The 17,516-nt window shown below is 36.9% G+C and overlaps 1 protein-coding gene across 3 annotated transcripts in view; it reads left to right on the forward strand.

Moving 5' to 3' along the window:
• Positions 1 to 1,278: 1,278 nt before the first annotated feature.
• The window catches only part of DLGAP5 (DLG associated protein 5), a 41,428-nt gene continuing 25,190 nt past the window's right edge, over positions 1,279 to 17,516 (forward strand). The window contains exons 1-7 of one of the 3 annotated variants that reach the window (XM_037835309.1): positions 1,279 to 1,383; positions 3,324 to 3,562; positions 10,774 to 10,973; positions 13,194 to 13,259; positions 14,417 to 14,501; positions 14,595 to 14,714; positions 15,486 to 15,556. In XM_037835309.1, coding sequence (XP_037691237.1) covers positions 10,812 to 10,973; positions 13,194 to 13,259; positions 14,417 to 14,501; positions 14,595 to 14,714; positions 15,486 to 15,556 — 504 coding nt within the window. In that variant the 5' untranslated portion in view covers positions 1,279 to 1,383; positions 3,324 to 3,562; positions 10,774 to 10,811. Of the gene's footprint in view, positions 1,384 to 3,323; positions 3,563 to 10,773; positions 10,974 to 12,345; positions 12,398 to 13,193; positions 13,260 to 13,410; positions 13,611 to 14,416; positions 14,502 to 14,594; positions 14,715 to 15,485; positions 15,557 to 17,516 lie in introns of those variants that run through there. The other 2 variants (XM_037835311.1, XM_037835310.1) reach the window with 2 other exon arrangements.

Genomic DNA, 17,516 nt, shown 5'->3' on the forward strand with positions numbered 1-17,516 from the left:
CAGAAGAGTTAAAATTAAAGACTGACAACCCCAAATGTTGGCAAGCATGTGAAACAACTGGAACTCTTATAAATCACTGGAGGGAGTGAAAAATAGTACAACTATTTTGGAAAACTGCCTGGCAATTTCTTACAAAATTAAGCAAAACCTAGAATGAGCCAGAAATTCCACACCTATATTCCCCCAAGAGAAATAAAACGTCCACAAAAAGACCTGTACACGAATGTACATAGCAACTTGATTCATAATAGCCAAAAACTGGAAACAACTCAAATGTCCACCAAGTGAATGGATAACATATTCAACGAAATACTTCTAGGGAATAAAAATGATCTAAATGCTGATTTACGCAACAGTATGGATTACTCTCGAAAACGTTATGCTGACAGAAAGACACAGAAAGAAGGTAGACGCAAAGGACTACCTACCACCTCTGCATTTATGGTGCTAGAAATCAGGAGGGGTTAGGATTGGGGGTTTGACTAGAAGGTGGCGTGAGGGAATCCTTGTGAGTGACGGAAACATTCTATCTTCATTAGCTGTGATTACACAGTTGTATACATTTTATCAAAACTCATACACTTGTACACCTAAAAATTATGCTTTTCACTGTATGTAAATTTTACCTCAATAACAAAACTGGACTAGAAAAAGGACTGGAGATGTGTAACACTAAAGGATGTAAAGAGAAATTTGGTTGTAGTAATCCCCTCCTTTAAAACGTTAAGCAAACATTCCAATAAGCTTTGCTGGATTTCTGCGACTAACAAGGATATTAAAAAGCCCGGCAAACTCTGAATTCCTTCCGCAGCCTCAGTGGCTCCCCCTGGCTTCCTTCGTCTTTCCTCGGGTACCCGAGGGAGTTCAGGAGCGAATCTCGAAGCCCGGCTGACTCGGCTCCAGCCAACCCCCGCCATTTCCCTGGCTCCAGTTACCCTCGTCCTGGCCGAAGGTCACGCCTGCCGCCGCTCTTGCCCTTTCCCTGCCCGGGCCACACCTACCCTTGCCCCAACCCCGGCTCAAGATACCCTGTTCTTTCTCACTCGAGCCCCATCCTTCCCGGGTTCCTGTACCCCTCTTACTCCGCGTCGGAACCTGTTTCTTCCGTTCAGGCGATTCTTTGAATCGTCCCTTCACCTTTCAATCAATTCAAATGTCGCAAAGAGCGAACCAATCGCAAATCTCGTCGAAGAGAAGGGGTGGGCGCGTTTCCGGAAGTGTTGGTTAAAGTCCCTCCCAATCAAGAAGCTTGGTGAGGGAAGTTTGAATTTTGTGGAGATCGGGGTTGTAACGTTCCTGCTTCGAAGGCGGCGGTGGTCTTCAGACCGAGAGGATTCCTTAACTTTTAGTTTCGTTGAGATTTCACGCCAGAAGCTGCCTCAGGTATGTGGGGGCTGGGGGGGGGGGGAGCTGGAGGGAGGGTCGCTGGCCCCGCTTCGGTTGAGAATCTAGACGGTCTAGAAGGGTCCAAAGGCCCGGGGGCTGCAAGCTGGACGTCCCTCAGGGAAAGGCTCTTCTAGGACCATTGTTACCTGTCTTTCTTGAAGCTACTGACACCAATCCTCCAGAAGAGTAAATATTTGTTGGCATGATTGTGTGTAGCAGTCAGCGATTCTCCACCGGAGCGCAGTTGGCTTTTTGGGATGGGATAATTCTTTCCGATGCCAGACATTTAGCATCTCTGACCCAGACATTAAATTCCAATGGCTTCTCCCGGATCTTGTGAATACTGAAAACGCCCGGATTGGGACTGACGCAGTCTAGACTTGCAAGCCGGTAAAAACTCGTCAGCCGAAGAAGAGAACTCAGATGTGTGTGAAGAGCCAGGCTGACTGGCTTGGGATCCCAGCACCACCACCTATTAACTGTTGCTAATGTGGGCAGTTAATTTACCTCGTCTGTACATTGGCCATAATAGAAACTATAGGGTTATTGTGATGATTAAATATGGTTTTTAAAGTTAGTTGTCTCTTTTTCTTTTTGTTAAGGATAGGTGCTTTTCTGTATTTTTAAATAACTAAAACATAAGTTTTACTTTTTCCTTAATATTAGCAAATTATTGTGAAAGGTGAAAAATCAGATAGTAGAGGAGAGTTCTTGATGAAAACCACAGCTCATTGTCACTTTCCCTGGGCTCTTGAAGGAGAATGTTATTAGCATTCAGGTCAAGTGTATTCTTATGTTTTTATACTCTGGTGATGCTTAAAATCATGGAGTTCTTTAGTGGACCTTTCTTAGTTGTGGTTGTGAAAAGAGAATAGTATGGCTATAACTTTTTAACCTCCTAATCACAAGCCCTTTCTTCCCCCTTTTTTAACTGCCAAGACTTATCTCTGGAGAACAGTCAGTTCTTTTTCTCCAATTTGGGTCTGGTTGTTCTTACACCATCTTCATAGATGGCACCCCTGCGACTCTATTTTCTTCACTTGTAGACACTGTTTCTTGGAACCCATGACATCATCTTTCTCCCTTTTTTGTTGAATATATCTCCTTCTAAGAAAAAACGGTATTTGCGAAGTAAACTATCTGATTAATTGCATAGCTGAAAATATTATTATTCATATAAACTGTTTAAAAGAGTAGATTGATAGGATATGCTCTGCCCTTACCATGGGCAATTCTTCCTGAAAATCCCTTCTTTTTTTTTCAATTTTTGTAATATCTAACTGCCTTTTCATCATCTCACAGACATTTCATGTAACATCTCATGTGTTTTTTGTTGTTGTTTGTTGTCATTTTGACCTGAAAGTAGATGCCAGGCTGTCTGCATTTATTATCAGGGGAAGGTTAAGGAAACTATTCTGTGTATAGCCCTTCACTTAATTCTTGTGTTTTCACCTTTACTTCACATATTTTTTTTTTTAATTGTGGAATATAACATATTTACATAGCAGTGATGACTTTCCAATTGAAGTTTAACCAAGTAGTTAGCAAATTTCAAAGAATATTAAGGGTTACAGTTCCACACTTTCAGTTATTTCCTTATTGTGAAATTATAACATATATGTAAAAGGTTCACACACACTTCTTTTTTGCAGAGTTCTCTGTGGTTAACCCAGAGCCTCTTGTATATATTCTGGACTGTAGCTTCCTAGACTTCACTTCATCTGTCAAGCAAGTTCCTATTTTACAGTCCCAAAATAGGTTGTGGTTTCTTCTTCTTTCAGTGTCATGTATTTATTCCATTTTGTATTTCAATATTTTTATTTCAAAAGTCTCAGAGGTGGGATAGGAAGTGAAAATACTGAACAGAAACCTTATTTGTTAAATATTAAAATGAAAATCTGTATCAATTGGTTGTCTCTATCTCTTTTCCCTGACAGGATGTCTTCATCACATTTTGCCAGTCGACACAGAAAGGATTTTAAGTACTGACATGATTAGAACCAGAATGGCTCATAGGAAATCAATGTCTCAGAAAGAAACAGACATAAGGAATATGAACGAAATAGACACTTTGGTTTGAAAGACAGCAATATTCCAATCTTTAGAAGGTAGAATTCTTGTTGAATTGGATGAAACATCTCAGGAGCTTGTTCCGGAAAGGCCAATGTCAAGACAAGTAAGTAAAGGTCATTTTGTAATTTTTTCATTCTTTTTTTAAATAAGAGCAGTTGAGATTTACAGAAAAAAGTATACAAAAAGTATAGAGCTCCCCCCCACACACACACAGTTTTCCCTATTATTTACATTTGCATTAGTGTGGTACCTTTGTTATAATTGATGTTGAAAACATTATTATTATAATTATATTATTAACTGTAGTCCATAGTTTACATTAAGGCTCACTCCTTGTGTTGTACAGTTCTATTCTGGCAACATATATACAACCTAAAATTAATCATTTTAGTCACCATGAAATAAGAATGCCCTTGCCAATGGGAACATTTTTTAGAGAGAAGAGCAAGAATTCATTCTTGCAGTTTGCGCAGAAGAATTTGGGGCCATTGGGAGGGAAAGAAGAAAGGATTAATCTCAGAAAAAGATTTTAAAGAAATAGAGTGTCTTGAAGGCAAGGAGTGTTACAAAGGAGAGAACTGCCGAAAAGACTTTTGTATTTAACCAGGAGTCACTGGATTCCTATTTAGTTGTGTTTATATAGCAAGCAGTTGAAATAGATAGCAGTGAAATAAAGCTAGGATAAATGGTGAAGAAATAGCAGAAAGAGATAGTTGCTTTACTGTTCACTACATAAACTTTATAATTATATTTTCCAGGACCAGTGTAATATGTGGCAATAGAAGACACTCAACATATTTGAGTTTAATTGATTCTGTAAAAGAGTGGGTTGAACTAAAAGATTTCTCCCAGATTTAACATTTTTGGTATTCTAAAGGAAAAATGAGAGAAAAGAATTGGGCAAAAGTGTTGTAGGGTTATTTTTATGTTTTCTTTTTTCTTCTGAAATGAAGTGATTAGTACATTTTTGAAGGTCAAAGGAAATGAGCTAATAGTTGAGAGAAGAGAGAGTACAAGAACAACATCTCTTAGGAGCTGGGAGGAAATGAAATCAGAAGCATAGAATAATGGACTTTAGAAGAAGACCAACGAAACTATCCTTTGTCTGAGAAGAAGTGTTATTATTACCTCCTAAGTAGTTTTCTTGCCTCTACTCTTGCTCTCTCAAATATTCCATTTCTTGACCTAAATCTCTCAGATGCAAGTCTAACTATTTTATTTATTCCCCATTTACAAAGGCCGAGGTGGGAGTGGGCCTAGAATGCCTAGAGAAGAATGAACAAAGGGGCTAGATCCTGTAGGGCCCTGGGGCGGCCATCATTATAAATACTTTGGCTTTTACTCTCTGTGAAATAGGAAGCCATTAATGGATTAATGGATGTTTCTGTGATCTGATTTATGTTCTAAAAGGATCACTTAAGCTTCTGTTTTGAGAATAGATTTTAGGGTGGCAAGTGTAGCATCAAGGAGACCATTACTATTGTAATGATTTTAGGTCGATCAGGTGGGAAGCAGCAAAGATAAGTGGTTGCATTTTGGATAGATTTCAAGGTTGAATCAAATGGAATTTCTGATGGATTGAATGCAAGGTTCAGAAAGAAAGAGGAGTTAGAATAATTCCAAGATTTTTGACCTGCATAACAAAAGTATGATGTGCCAGTTACTGGAATGTGAAAGACTAAGGGAGTTTTTTTGGGGGGAGGGGGTTAGGACGGGCGGGGTGTGATCAGATCAAGAGTTCAGCTTTGGCTGTGTTAAGTTTGAGATGTTTATTAAGAGTTTTGGTATGGAAAAAGGAGAGAAGAGATATGACCACTCCAACATTTAGAGGGCAAGGACATGAGGGGAAACGAGCAAAGAATTGCAGAAAAGTGGAAGGTAAATTCAGAGGGACAACCAGGAAAGTCGGTATCTTAGCATCCAAGTAAAAACGCTTATCAAGGTGGAGAGAGTGATCAACTATATCAGCGCTGTTGTTATTAGGTCAAGTAATATTAGAAGGGAGAAATTTGAACTCACCACAGTGGAGGTCATTGGTGATCCTGAGAAGCAGTTTTGGTGGAGTAGAGTTCAGGGAATGAAAGCCAAATTGGAATGAGTTCAAGAAACAATGGCAGCACCACCTAGAATATATTTTTGCCCCAAAAGTTGAACCTGAATCTAATCAAACCCTTAGATATAATTTCCAACTTAATAGAAAGTATGGGGCTGGAGGAATGAGTAAAACACCTAAAGAAACAGACAGATGAATACAGAGTACGGGTCATTCCTATTACAACTGACAGCTTTTGACATTGGCAATGAAAAGAATCTAAAGCGATTAAGAGTTTTAAAAGACATTAATTATCAAATGCGATTGGTGGATCTTGTTTGCTTCGTGATTTGAACAAACCAACCGTTAAAACAAAGACCTCTTTGAAACAAAGAGCTTTAAATATGGACCAGGTATTAGATGACAAAGAATTAGTAACAAAGAATTAGTAACAAAGAATTAGTAACAAAGAATTACTGTTAGTTTATTAGCTGTATTAACGGTATGGTGGTTTAGAAAGAAGATGTCTTCATTTTTTAGAAGTGCATTGAAAAATATTTATGAATAAATGTTGCAAGTAGAATTTAAAAAAATACATTAGCCAAAAAAAGAGCAATTGCAGCAAAATGTTCATAATCATTGAATATGGTTATAGGTATATAGGGATTGATTATATTCTACTTTGTGTATATTTGAAAGTTTTTATAATTTTGAGAAAAGGGAAGGGAATGAGAGAAGAATCGGAAATAGGAATATAAAGAACTCTCTTGAAGAATTTTGCTTTGAAGGAGAACAGAGAAATGAAGCAGCAGCTAGATGAGGTTGTGGGTTGGGAGAATTACTGCATCTAAGTAATTTCATTATGGCAACAACCCAATGAAGAGGGTGACTGGAAACAGATGAGTGAGAGGTTGAATTGCTGTACAGTGTCCTTTAGTAGGTAAGAAGAAATGGATCTAGAACTAGGTGGAGGGATTGGCCTTAAATAGGAACAACTCAGCTCAACTAGGAGGGAAGGAAAGATACGGGCATAGAGAGCAGAATGCAAACTGAGAATGCTGTTGGGGGAGGAAAGGTTGCAAGTTTAAGGAGAGGACAGTGTATGAAATAGGAGTTCAGCATAGTGGGAGAGTAAATGAAATTGAGGTTTGTGCTCAAAAAGTAAGAGAGGAGCGGTAGCATGCTTTTTGTGTTGTTTTCCAGCCACATTCAGTTCTGCATTGCAGATAGGAAGTAGGTGGAGAGTGGCCAAGTGCAACAAAATGAGAAAGGGCTAAAAAGTTGAAGTAGTGATAATGATGGTGAACCATAGTATCTGTTCCAGTTTGCTAATGCTGCCATTTTGCAAAACACCAGAAATGGATTGACTTTTATAAGGGGGTTTATTTGGTTACTGAGTTACAGTCTTAAGGCCATATAAGTGTCCACAGTAAGGCATCAACAATAGTTGTACCTTCGCAAAAGAATGGCCAGTGGCATCTGGAACACCTCTGTTGTCTGGGAAGGCACATGGCTGGAGTCTTCTTTCTTGGCTCCCAGGTTTGTGTTTCAAAAATGGCTTTCTCCCAGGACGTTTCTCTCTAGGCATTTAGGATATTCTCTTAGTTTCTCTGAAGCAAACTGTGTTGCAGCAAAAGTCTACTTTCAAAGGCCGTCTTCAAAATGTGTCCCTCAGCTGCACCTCTCCCAAAATGTCACTCTCAATTGCTCTGCATCTGGGCCTATGTGACTCTTTTTAAAATACTCCAGTGATCCAATAAAGACCCACCCTCAATGGGTGGGACACCACCTCCATGGAAATAATCCAATGAAAGGTCTTGCCCACAGTTAATTGAGTCACATCTCCATGGAAACACTGAACTAATAGGTTCCTACCTAATCAACACTAATACATCTGCCCCCACAAGATTGCATCAAAGGATATGGCTTTTTCTGGGGGACATAATATATACAAACTGGCACAGTATCGAAACTGGTTAGGAAGAAACTTGAGAACACAAGGGAGGTGGGGAACAGTAAAAATGATGAGTGTAGATCAGTAGAGTGTTGGTCCTGGTGGGGCAAAGAATTATTGGAAAGATAAGATATAGCAGCCAGAGAGTAGGTTGCTTAAAATTGGTTTTATGAAGGAAGTACAGTTTATTGGTAGTTGTCACACCATTGGGATACAGGTGTGACAAGATAATTGGTCCTCTCAGCCCTTGAAGTTTCTGACAGGGTCTAGGATGGTCAGAACTCTCTCTTTGGCTGGTTGCTTCTGGTCACAAGCAGCCTCTCTGCTTACTCCAGTGTGCTGTGTAAATGTTACTTTTTATGTGTGCGATGACATGAAGACAATTGAAATAATGTTATGGATGTGACCATAGGAATGGATTTCCTAAGTATAATAGAAGCAAAATCATTGAAGGAAAGGAGGTCTAAGAATTGAGAAGCCAGGGCATTGGAGTGGTGGTCATCAAGAGTTGTGACAAGAATAGTGAGGGAGACTGACAGTGAGCTAGGAGCTAAAATCTTCAAGGAATGAGAGGGAAACCTGGAGGATTGATAGATGACAAATTAGGATGCTGGATAGTATGATCTGAGGACGTGAAATGTAAAGTTGGGATCTTTTAGGGAGAGGAAGAGGTAATTGGGAAGCAACAATGAAATGAGATCACCTCCCCTCTCATATCTATGGATAAGAGGGAAAAAATAGTCACCATTTGAGAGGACAAGTGTCTTCAGGGGAGAGCCAGGTTTCAGTTAGATCAAGGGGTGAGGAGAACATTCAGAGAAGAGGTTGAGGATAAAGGGATTTTATTGGTGTTGACCACTATATCATCTGTGCCTTGATTATTATTTTTTTAACAACTATACTGAGGTGTAATTTACATACCATAAAATTCATCTGTTGTCAGTGATTTAAAAAAATTTTTTTTTTTTTTTTTTAGTAAATGTCCTAGTTGTGCAGTTTTCTGCCTGGATATTTTTTAATGCTCATCCTGTGGACAAACATATTCATTCTTCAGAACCCTCATTAGGTATATTCTCTTCTGAGAAGGTTGTCCTGATTTCCCCGGACAGAGTTTTGAACCAGATCTTCTCAAGGGCAGAAATTTTCTTACTTATTCTTCTGCCTAAAATAGTGTCTGGTACATAGTTGCCACTCATATTTTTCAAGCCAGTTTAAACAAACATGAGAATATGTAGGTGGAACCATAAGTTGAAAATCAAAGATGGGAGCTAAAGAAACTGACATATGGCCTTAATTCCAAAAGCAGAAATTAAATTAGTTACCTGAAAACTTAGTGGCTCAAAACAACAATAAGCATTGTGGGTCAGCAATTTGGGCACGGCTTAGTTGGGTGGTTCTGGATTGCAGTCAAAATGTCATTCAGTGATGCATCTCAAAGCTTGACTGAGGCTGGAGGATCCAGTTCCAAGATGACTCACATGACTGGTGAGTTGATACTGACTTTCAGCAGGAGGCCTTAGTTCCTTGGCATGTTGATGTCTTCATAGAGCTGCTTGATTGTCCTTACAACATGGCTGCTGGCTTTCCCCAGAGCGAGTAATTCAAGAGAGAACAAAGCAAAAGCTGTATTGTCTTTTATTACCTAGTCTTGGAAGTCATACTCCATCTATTCTGCAGTACTCTTATTGGTTATACTGGTCAGCCATATTCAGTATGGGAAGAGACTACACGAAAGCATGAATACCAGGAAGCAAGAATCATTGGAGGTCAGCTCAGAGGCTGGCTATCATAGAAGTTAATGAAAGTAATACACTTTATGTGCATGTAGTACATAGCAAGCGTTTAAAAAATACTTGAATGAGTAAAGCGAAAGGAATAGGACTAGAAATTTAAAAATAATAGGGGTTGTCCTAAGTGTCCATCAAAAGATGAATGGATAAACAAAATGTGGTATATACATATGATGGAATATTATTCAGCAGTAAGAAGGAATGAAGTCTTGAAGAACATGACCACAGGGTTGAGTCTTGAGGACATTATGTTAAGTGAAATAAGTCAGACACAAAAGGACAAATATCGTATGATCTCACTGATATGAACTAATTATAATATGTAAACTCATAGACACAAAATATAGAACTTAGGTTACCAGGATATAGAATGAGGCTGAAGGAGGGGAGTGGTTACTTAATATGTGCAGAGTGTTTAACTAGTTTGAACTTAAACGCTTGGAAATGGACAGAGGTGACAGTAGCAAGTTATTGTGAGAATAATTAATGGTACTGAATGGTGTGTGAATATGGTGGAAAGGGGAAGTTTAGAGTCTTGTATGTCACCAGAAGGAAAGTTGAAGGTTAAAACATGGGAATTTGTAACAGTGAATTTGTGGTAGACAGAGCTCATGATTAACTGTACAAACATAAAAAAAGTTCTTTCATGAACCAGAACAAATGTATGACATTATTTGAAGGAGTTAAGAATAGAGGGGTTTATGGGGAAAAAAATGTACCTATTGCAAACTATGGACTATAGTTAACAGTAATATTTTAATACTGTTTCATCAACAGTAGCAAATGTACTGTATCAATACTGTGGGTTAGTAATGGGATAAGGGCATGGGAGGATTTGGGTTTTCTTTTTCATTTTTATTTCTTTTCTGGAGTAATAAAAATGTTCTAAAATTGATCATGGTTGTATGTACAACTATATGATGATATTGTGAGCCAGTGATTATATACTTTGGATGGTTTGCATGGTGTGTGAATATATTTCAATAAAACTGCAAAAAAATTACTATTAATGAGAAAAAAAAAAATAGGGATTGTCCTAAGTGTCCATCAACACATGAATGAATAAACAAAACATGGTATGTACATAAAATGGAATATTATTTAGCAATAAAGAGAAATAAAGTTATGAGTATCTAGAATAAACAAATTCATATAGAAACAGAAAGTAGATCAGATATTACCAGGACTCAAGGAAGAGAGGAATGGGGAATTATTGCTTAATGAGTACAGAATTTCTGTATGGGGTGATGATAAAGTTTAGGTAATGGATGGTGATGATGGTTGGACAACAGTTTAAACATACTTAATGCCTCTGAACTGTAAAACAGCAAATTTTATTTTCTATATGTATCACCACAAGAAAATTTTTTTAAAAATAGGAGTTGAAATAACCTATAGTTAGAATGCTAAGGAATTAACAAGTGACTAAAAACATTTCTTAGTAGTAATTAAAGTTAGACAAAATGATTTTTGAAATGTTTGCATAAATTTTTGTCTGAAATGCTTTATATATTATGCTTTTTCTTGTTTCTGCTTAGGGTCAACAAAAGCTGTTCTAGGTGATCAACGAAAACAAATGCTCCAAAAATACAAAGAAGAAAAGCAACTTCAAAAATTGAGAGAGCAGAGAGAGAAAGCTAAACGAGGAGTATTTAAAGTGGGTCTTTATAGACCTGATATGCCTTCTTTTCTTTTGTCTCTTTCAAACCAGAATGCTCTGAAAACTGAGCCAAAAAAGGTAAATTTAGTGTCTTAACATGATATAGAGGAATAGTTCTTTTTGACTATAATTTTCTTCAAGAGATTGAATGACTAAATACTAAAATAATGCCTTCCTCTTAGTCCCTTTTTCATTTTGGACTACTTGGTAGGAGATGGGAATGACGTAAGTAGTAGCTTAGAAGAATGATAATGGGATCTCTTGAGGTGGCTATACGTTAGGTGAGATAGGATAAGGGTAGGAAAGAGGATAGCACCTGGTTAAATAACACTATGCCAAAGGATTTGGGGTTTATCTTGTAGGATATAGAGAGCCAATGGAGGCTTATAATGATGTAGTGCCATTACTGAATAAGTAATTCAGGAAGATTACTCTGACCTTGAAAATTATAGTTTGGAAACAGAAGCATTTATACATAGGAAGACAAGTTGTGAGACTATCATGATAGAATGTAGGAGACAAGATAAGTAGTCCGGGGCAGTGGGTTTAAAAAGGAAGAAATGATTGTAAGGCATTTTAAGAGAGAAATTTAATGGGCTTTGGTGATCAAGTTGATACTGAAGGGTGAAGGAATTTGAAGAGTCAGAGATAAAATGATTGTCAAGATATCAGTTTCAGCAACTGTTGTTAAAAGAGATGAGGGAGGCAAGAAAAGGAACAGGTTTTTGTGGGTACATATTGATAACTTGAACATGTTTATGTGGGTACATATTGATAACTTGTTAAAAAATTATTTTTAAACTGGTTTGGGTCATCTAGATGTCAGGCAGTAGAAATAAAAATTTGGAAATCAGGATGGAGATCTGTGCTAAAATGTGTTTTTGGAATATGATATTGGGAGGATGAATGTTTAACCGATTGGACTAAATGAGACCACCCACTTAGAATTATGAACAATTCTAAGAGTGAGGTCTAGAGAGCATACTCAGGTAGGTAGAAGTCAAGTACCTATGATAGACTTGAGACAGAATGGGCAGAGTGGAACGAGAACTAAAACAGAAAAACAGACGGAAACTAAAGGAGAGGCGATCTAAAGAAGAAGTGGTCAGTCAAGAAGGATGAAGTTTGAAAAGAGGCAGTTTGCTTTGTGGATTAGATAGTCATTGGTGATTTGCTATTTTAAGAATATATTTAAAATCTCTGCTCCTTTTGAGGACTATTTGTCAAAGATCATATTGACTATGTACTCATTCCTGATATAAATAAGAATTGAATAATATAAAGATCCAAGATACTGCCTATTTTTCTGGGTCTCCTGAGTCTCATTGATTCATTGAACAATTCTGTGAGTATTTACTATGTGTATGACATTAGGAAAATATGGAAGAGACAAATTAATAGAATATAGTTAAAGGTAGAATGATTTACATAAATATATTTTATGTATTAGATGAGGAAGAGATTGTATCTGGAGGGACATAAAAGAAGACCTCTTGGAAGAGGTAACATTTAAGCTGGGTTTTCAAAAATATGTGGGCTATCAATCATGGGTCTAAATTATAAACAACCTTTTTAAAAAGGGTTACATGTAGGTGGGACAAGAGGCACATCATTGTGTTAAATAATAAAGTTCATGAATAATTGTCTTTTACTCTACATTGCTGAGTTCTGGCTCCCTTTAAGCACTCCAGGGAAAAGCCTGTTTTCTTTAGCAGTAGGTTTTCACTGAGATTTGGAGAAGAAAATGGTTTCCAGTCTAAAGGAGTGGTCTGATTATGTATTTTAAGTAACTTGACAGAGTCAGTAAATATTTTATAACTTCTTAAATTAATCAGTTTTCCTCTTGCTAAGTTTTTTCCACATTTTGTGTTTCTACAGTAATCAGTTCTTCATTTTCTTAGTGACAATGGACTAGTACATAATCATGAGATTGAGAGCAAATTGTCAAATCTAGGAAAGTATGCTATAAAATATCTGCCCCCTTCTCACATATGTCTAGTTAATCATATTAATGAGGGTTCCAATACCTGAGAAAGACGGTTTAAAATTTTCTCTCCTCACTGAAAGATGAATCAGTTTTGAATCTATTTTCTTAAATTTAATATAAGTCGGGCAGAACCAAGAAAAAGCAGGAATTTGTTAGCAAGTATCTTTTTCTGTAAATGATTAAGGATAAAACTGAACTTTAAAATGGGAACTTTATCTCATGGGAAGTAAAACTTTGCCAGTTCTTTTCTTTCTTTTCTTTTCTTTCTTTTTTTTTTTTTTTTTAAACTTTATCTTCTTTTGACTTTTAAGGCTTTTCCTTCTTCTGTACGGATTACAAGGTCCAAGGCCAAAGATCAAATGGAGCAGGCTGCTAAGGTATAGTTTAATTTAATCTACTAAGGCACAGCTAGTAGAAAATTTGTTACTAAAATGACAAATTATGTTTTTTTCCTCAGTTTAAGTAAATGTATGTACTATAAGCTTCAGGAGTAATGATTAATTTACTAGAGTAACAGATAACAAAATCACTACTGACATGATGGTGAAATAGAGCAGTTTTTTACTAGATGCTAAGGAAATACTCATTTAAAAGATTCTTTACCCAGATGTCCCTTAGGAGATCTACATTAAACTTTCTTTTTGTGTCGTGGCCTTTTTCATTTCCTGAGTTCCTGTTATGAATTCCAAGTCACCATGGATTACAGACAGGGATATAAAGCATTTAGGGTGGGTGTTATAAACTCATGGGTTTTCAAAATACTGTTATACATAGAGCTATTAGCTAAATAAAGTAAAGTGGGCAAGGAGGGAAATAGTATCCCTCTTTATTGGAGGGATTAGCTATTAGCTAAAGTAAAGTGGGCAAGGAGGGAAATAGTATCCCTCTTTATTGGATGAGGAAGGAAGCTAAATCATGTATTCAACAGATTTTGAGTCACTAAGCTCTGGGATACATCAGTGAACCAAACAAAATTCTCTTTTGTCATGAAGCTTACAGATAGAATGAGACAGTAAGAAAATAAACATATTATGCTAGACAGTCATATGTATTTTGGACAGGATGAAAAAGAGGAGGGAGATGGGAAGTGCTATTCATAGGGGTGAGGTGGAATTTTGATTGGGGCAGTCAGGCTGGATATCACTGAAATGGTGGCGTTTTAAGGAAGTGGGAGAGTGAGCCATGAGGAAGAGCTTTATATCCTGGAGACGAACTTTCTAGGCAAAATTCAAAGACCTTGAAGAGTGAGCATGCCTAGTGTGTTTATTGACCTTTGGTAAGGTTATATAGACAGCTTTTTTTAGTAGCTTAGGTTATTAACATTTTCAAAATTCTAGGATACTAAAAGGAAATAAGGAAATTTATATAATGGAAAATATTTTTTCTTTACTTTGTTCTCTTTGAAGTAGAGGGTTTTTTGATTAGTCAGACTTCAGATAAAGGGCTTATAGATTTTATAAATTTACAGATTAAAAAATGTCATGGCTTGATTCATTACATGATTAAAATACATGGCACCTAATCTTTTAAATAGGTTGATAATAGGAATGATGTTCAAATAATCCAACCTGGTCAAAGACTAACTTCTGAAAAGAAAGTGTTGGACAAAGAGAAAAAAGGTAGGAATATTAGCAACTATTAAAAGGACAGATGCTGTCACAGAATTAAATTAATAATTGCAAATAGCATTTGATTTGATTATTTTTCCCCAGCTTTACAACCTGCAGTCCCTTCATCAGTGAGAATGACTCGGTCAGCTACTCAAGCAGCAAAGCAGACTGCCAAAGCAGTCTCATCTACAACAAGAAAGCCAGTCTCAAGAGCTTCTAATGGTAAGAACTATTTCTTGACCAGTGACCAAACTGGAATGTTTGGCCCTTGAGGTTTTTGTGTTCAATTTTTAAAATCAGCATATTCTTCTTTGAGTGGGAGAGGTTCTAATTCCTGAAGGTTCTGTACTTCAGCATCCAGCATGGTGATTAGCACACCGTGGATGCTCAAATGTTGAAGTTCCTGAATGAGTCTAAGCAGAGCTTTTAAGTGAAAAATTAATGGCCCAAATAAATTAGTTCATCCATTTGGTGGACTCTTATGCAGCCGTTAAGAACAATATTGTGAAAGAACACTTAATGATGTGGTTCATGATAAATTAAGTGAGAAAAGAAAAACAGGTCGAACTCTGAGCAGTTAATCACAACTCTAAAAAATATATGAATATGTAGACGTTGGAAAAAACATACCTAAACTGCCAACAGTGATTATTACTGAGTAATGGAATCTTGGTTGATATATATTTTTATTGGTTGTTCTTTGTCCTTTTCTGAATTTTACCGATTTTCTGTATTAATATGTGTTTGGTATTCAGAGGAAAAAGAGGTAAAACACCATTGTTTTGTTTTTTAAATAATAGGTTGCCTGTTCCTATAAATGCAGGAAATTTCATCTGCATTTATCCCATTTTATAATATGGCTTTTAATTATGAAATTCCTTCAACACTTGCATTCCTATTGTTACCTTTTTTCCTTTCCTGAATAACCCAGTACTTTTAATAGAGCATTTTCTATCTAGTCAAAATGGATATCTTGTTTCATTTTTATTTTAGATATTGAACCAGAAAGAAAGGCATCAAATAAAGGAAAACTTGTCAAAAAGACAGAAACAAAACTTGACAAGGTAGAGTGTAAACATCTATTTATTTCTAGATGCTTTAAAGATCTCATTGCTGCTTTCAAAAAGCTAAAATTAAGCGTACAGAACTGCTTTGAGAGGTTAAACTACATGCGTGCTAAAAGCTCTTGAAACCATAAGAAAGCATCAAGAGGATTTACTGTTGTTGTTTTTCAGGTATCTTATTCTTGGAACGTATAGGAAGAGAAAGCATAATTTGGTTAACAGGAGATGAAGAAAATAATAAAAACACAGCTGAGAGAAATTATCATGTGAGAACTAGCTAAGAGATAGTATGAAGTAGGGTAGAATGCATTGACTTTGGATGATTCAGTTAGGCCCAGGTTTAAATATTGTCTCTGCTTCTAATTAACTACATAACCTTGAGCAAATTATGTAATTTATGAATTAGTTTCCGTATCTCTAATGTGGGATATCTGCATAGAGTAGGTATAGAATACCTGTATATAAAGTGGTTTTAAGAATTAAATAAACTAATGTTTCTGATAGTGTCTAACATAGTGCCTAAAAGGGTCCTCAAAATAAGCCACCATTTTGAGGACCCAGTCCCTTAGCTTATAATCCATGCTACCATCCCCTAACCTTAAAAAACAAAAAAAAAAGTTATGCCAAGGTGTAAGAAACCTAGCTAGATTCTTATTAAAAATGTAATGCAGATCCCCAGGGAAGGGAATGTGGGTTCAATCTTCACAGACAAAGCAGCTGGACCTCGTAGCTCCTCCCTTTCAATTCGTTTTCCCCTTGAGGATTATCATTCATTTTTACTTTCACTGCCATGCTGGCCTCAGGAATGGGCAGTGTTACCAATTTAACTCTTGTCCCGGTTGAAATTCTCTGTAGAAGCTTAAGATAATAAAATGGAACAGAATAACCCAAATCTAGATAATTTACCTTGGAAGATATAGTTTATTCATCTTTAACTGATGGTTCTCTCCCATGTTTACCCTCTACCAAGCTCCCCACCAAAACCAAGGTGTGGAGGCTTCTCAGAACTCTTGCCTGGATTCAACCTTGAGTATGTTGTAGCCAAAAAAAAAAAAAAAAAAAAAAAGTTCATTCACCACCAGTCGAAGTCCTACCTTTCTACTTTAGGGCCTACCCAATGATTGGCTCTGATAGTGTATTGTCTGGAGGGGAACTCACCCCTATCTACTACGGCTATGTGTTCTTATCCCTGTGGCCACAAACAGATCATATGAGAACGTGATATAAAATATCCAAATAGGGATGAAAGGAGAGAGTAACTTCATCATAGAGTTCTGGTTTCTTTCCTTGCCTGTTAGATAAATGAAGAAGGCAGATAGTGGTCATCTCTAGATGCCTTGGGTGACAAATGCCTACTCCAGTCCAATTGTTTCTTTGTAGGAGTACGGTAGAACTGCATTTTGTCAAAGTGGTGCTATGGCTTGTGAGTTTGTTTTTTTTTTTTTTTCTTTTATTGTTAAATTCTTTTTCCTTTTTGAATTTTATTTTCAAATAAATTCAAACTTACAGGAACAGTTGCAAAAACAATACAAACCCCATACACAGAACTCCAGCATACCCCAACCCCCCTCCACCGATACCCCAGATTTACCAATTTTAACATCCCTGTCACTGTACCATTTCTTTCTTTCCCTCCCTCCCTCCCTCCCTATCTATCATCCATCATCTATTGCTCTGTCCTGTGAACATATGAGAGCAAGCTGCACACATCCTTGAACAAACAATATAATTCACATATACATTTCCCATGAACAAGAACATTCTTTTATGCAATCCCATTAAGCACAGCTAAGAAGTTCAAGAAAATCAACACTTACACAAAGCTTACATTCTATATTTCTTTTTTTTTCCTTATGTCCCAACTGTGTCCCTTTGAGCCTCCTCTCCTTCATCCTCAGAGCCCATCCAGGATCATCCTTGGCATTTAATTGTCATTATCTATTTAGACTGTTGTTTTTTT

Source organism: Choloepus didactylus, chromosome 4 (assembly GCF_015220235.1).
Source record: "Choloepus didactylus isolate mChoDid1 chromosome 4, mChoDid1.pri, whole genome shotgun sequence".
Lineage (NCBI taxonomy): Eukaryota > Metazoa > Chordata > Mammalia > Pilosa > Megalonychidae > Choloepus > Choloepus didactylus.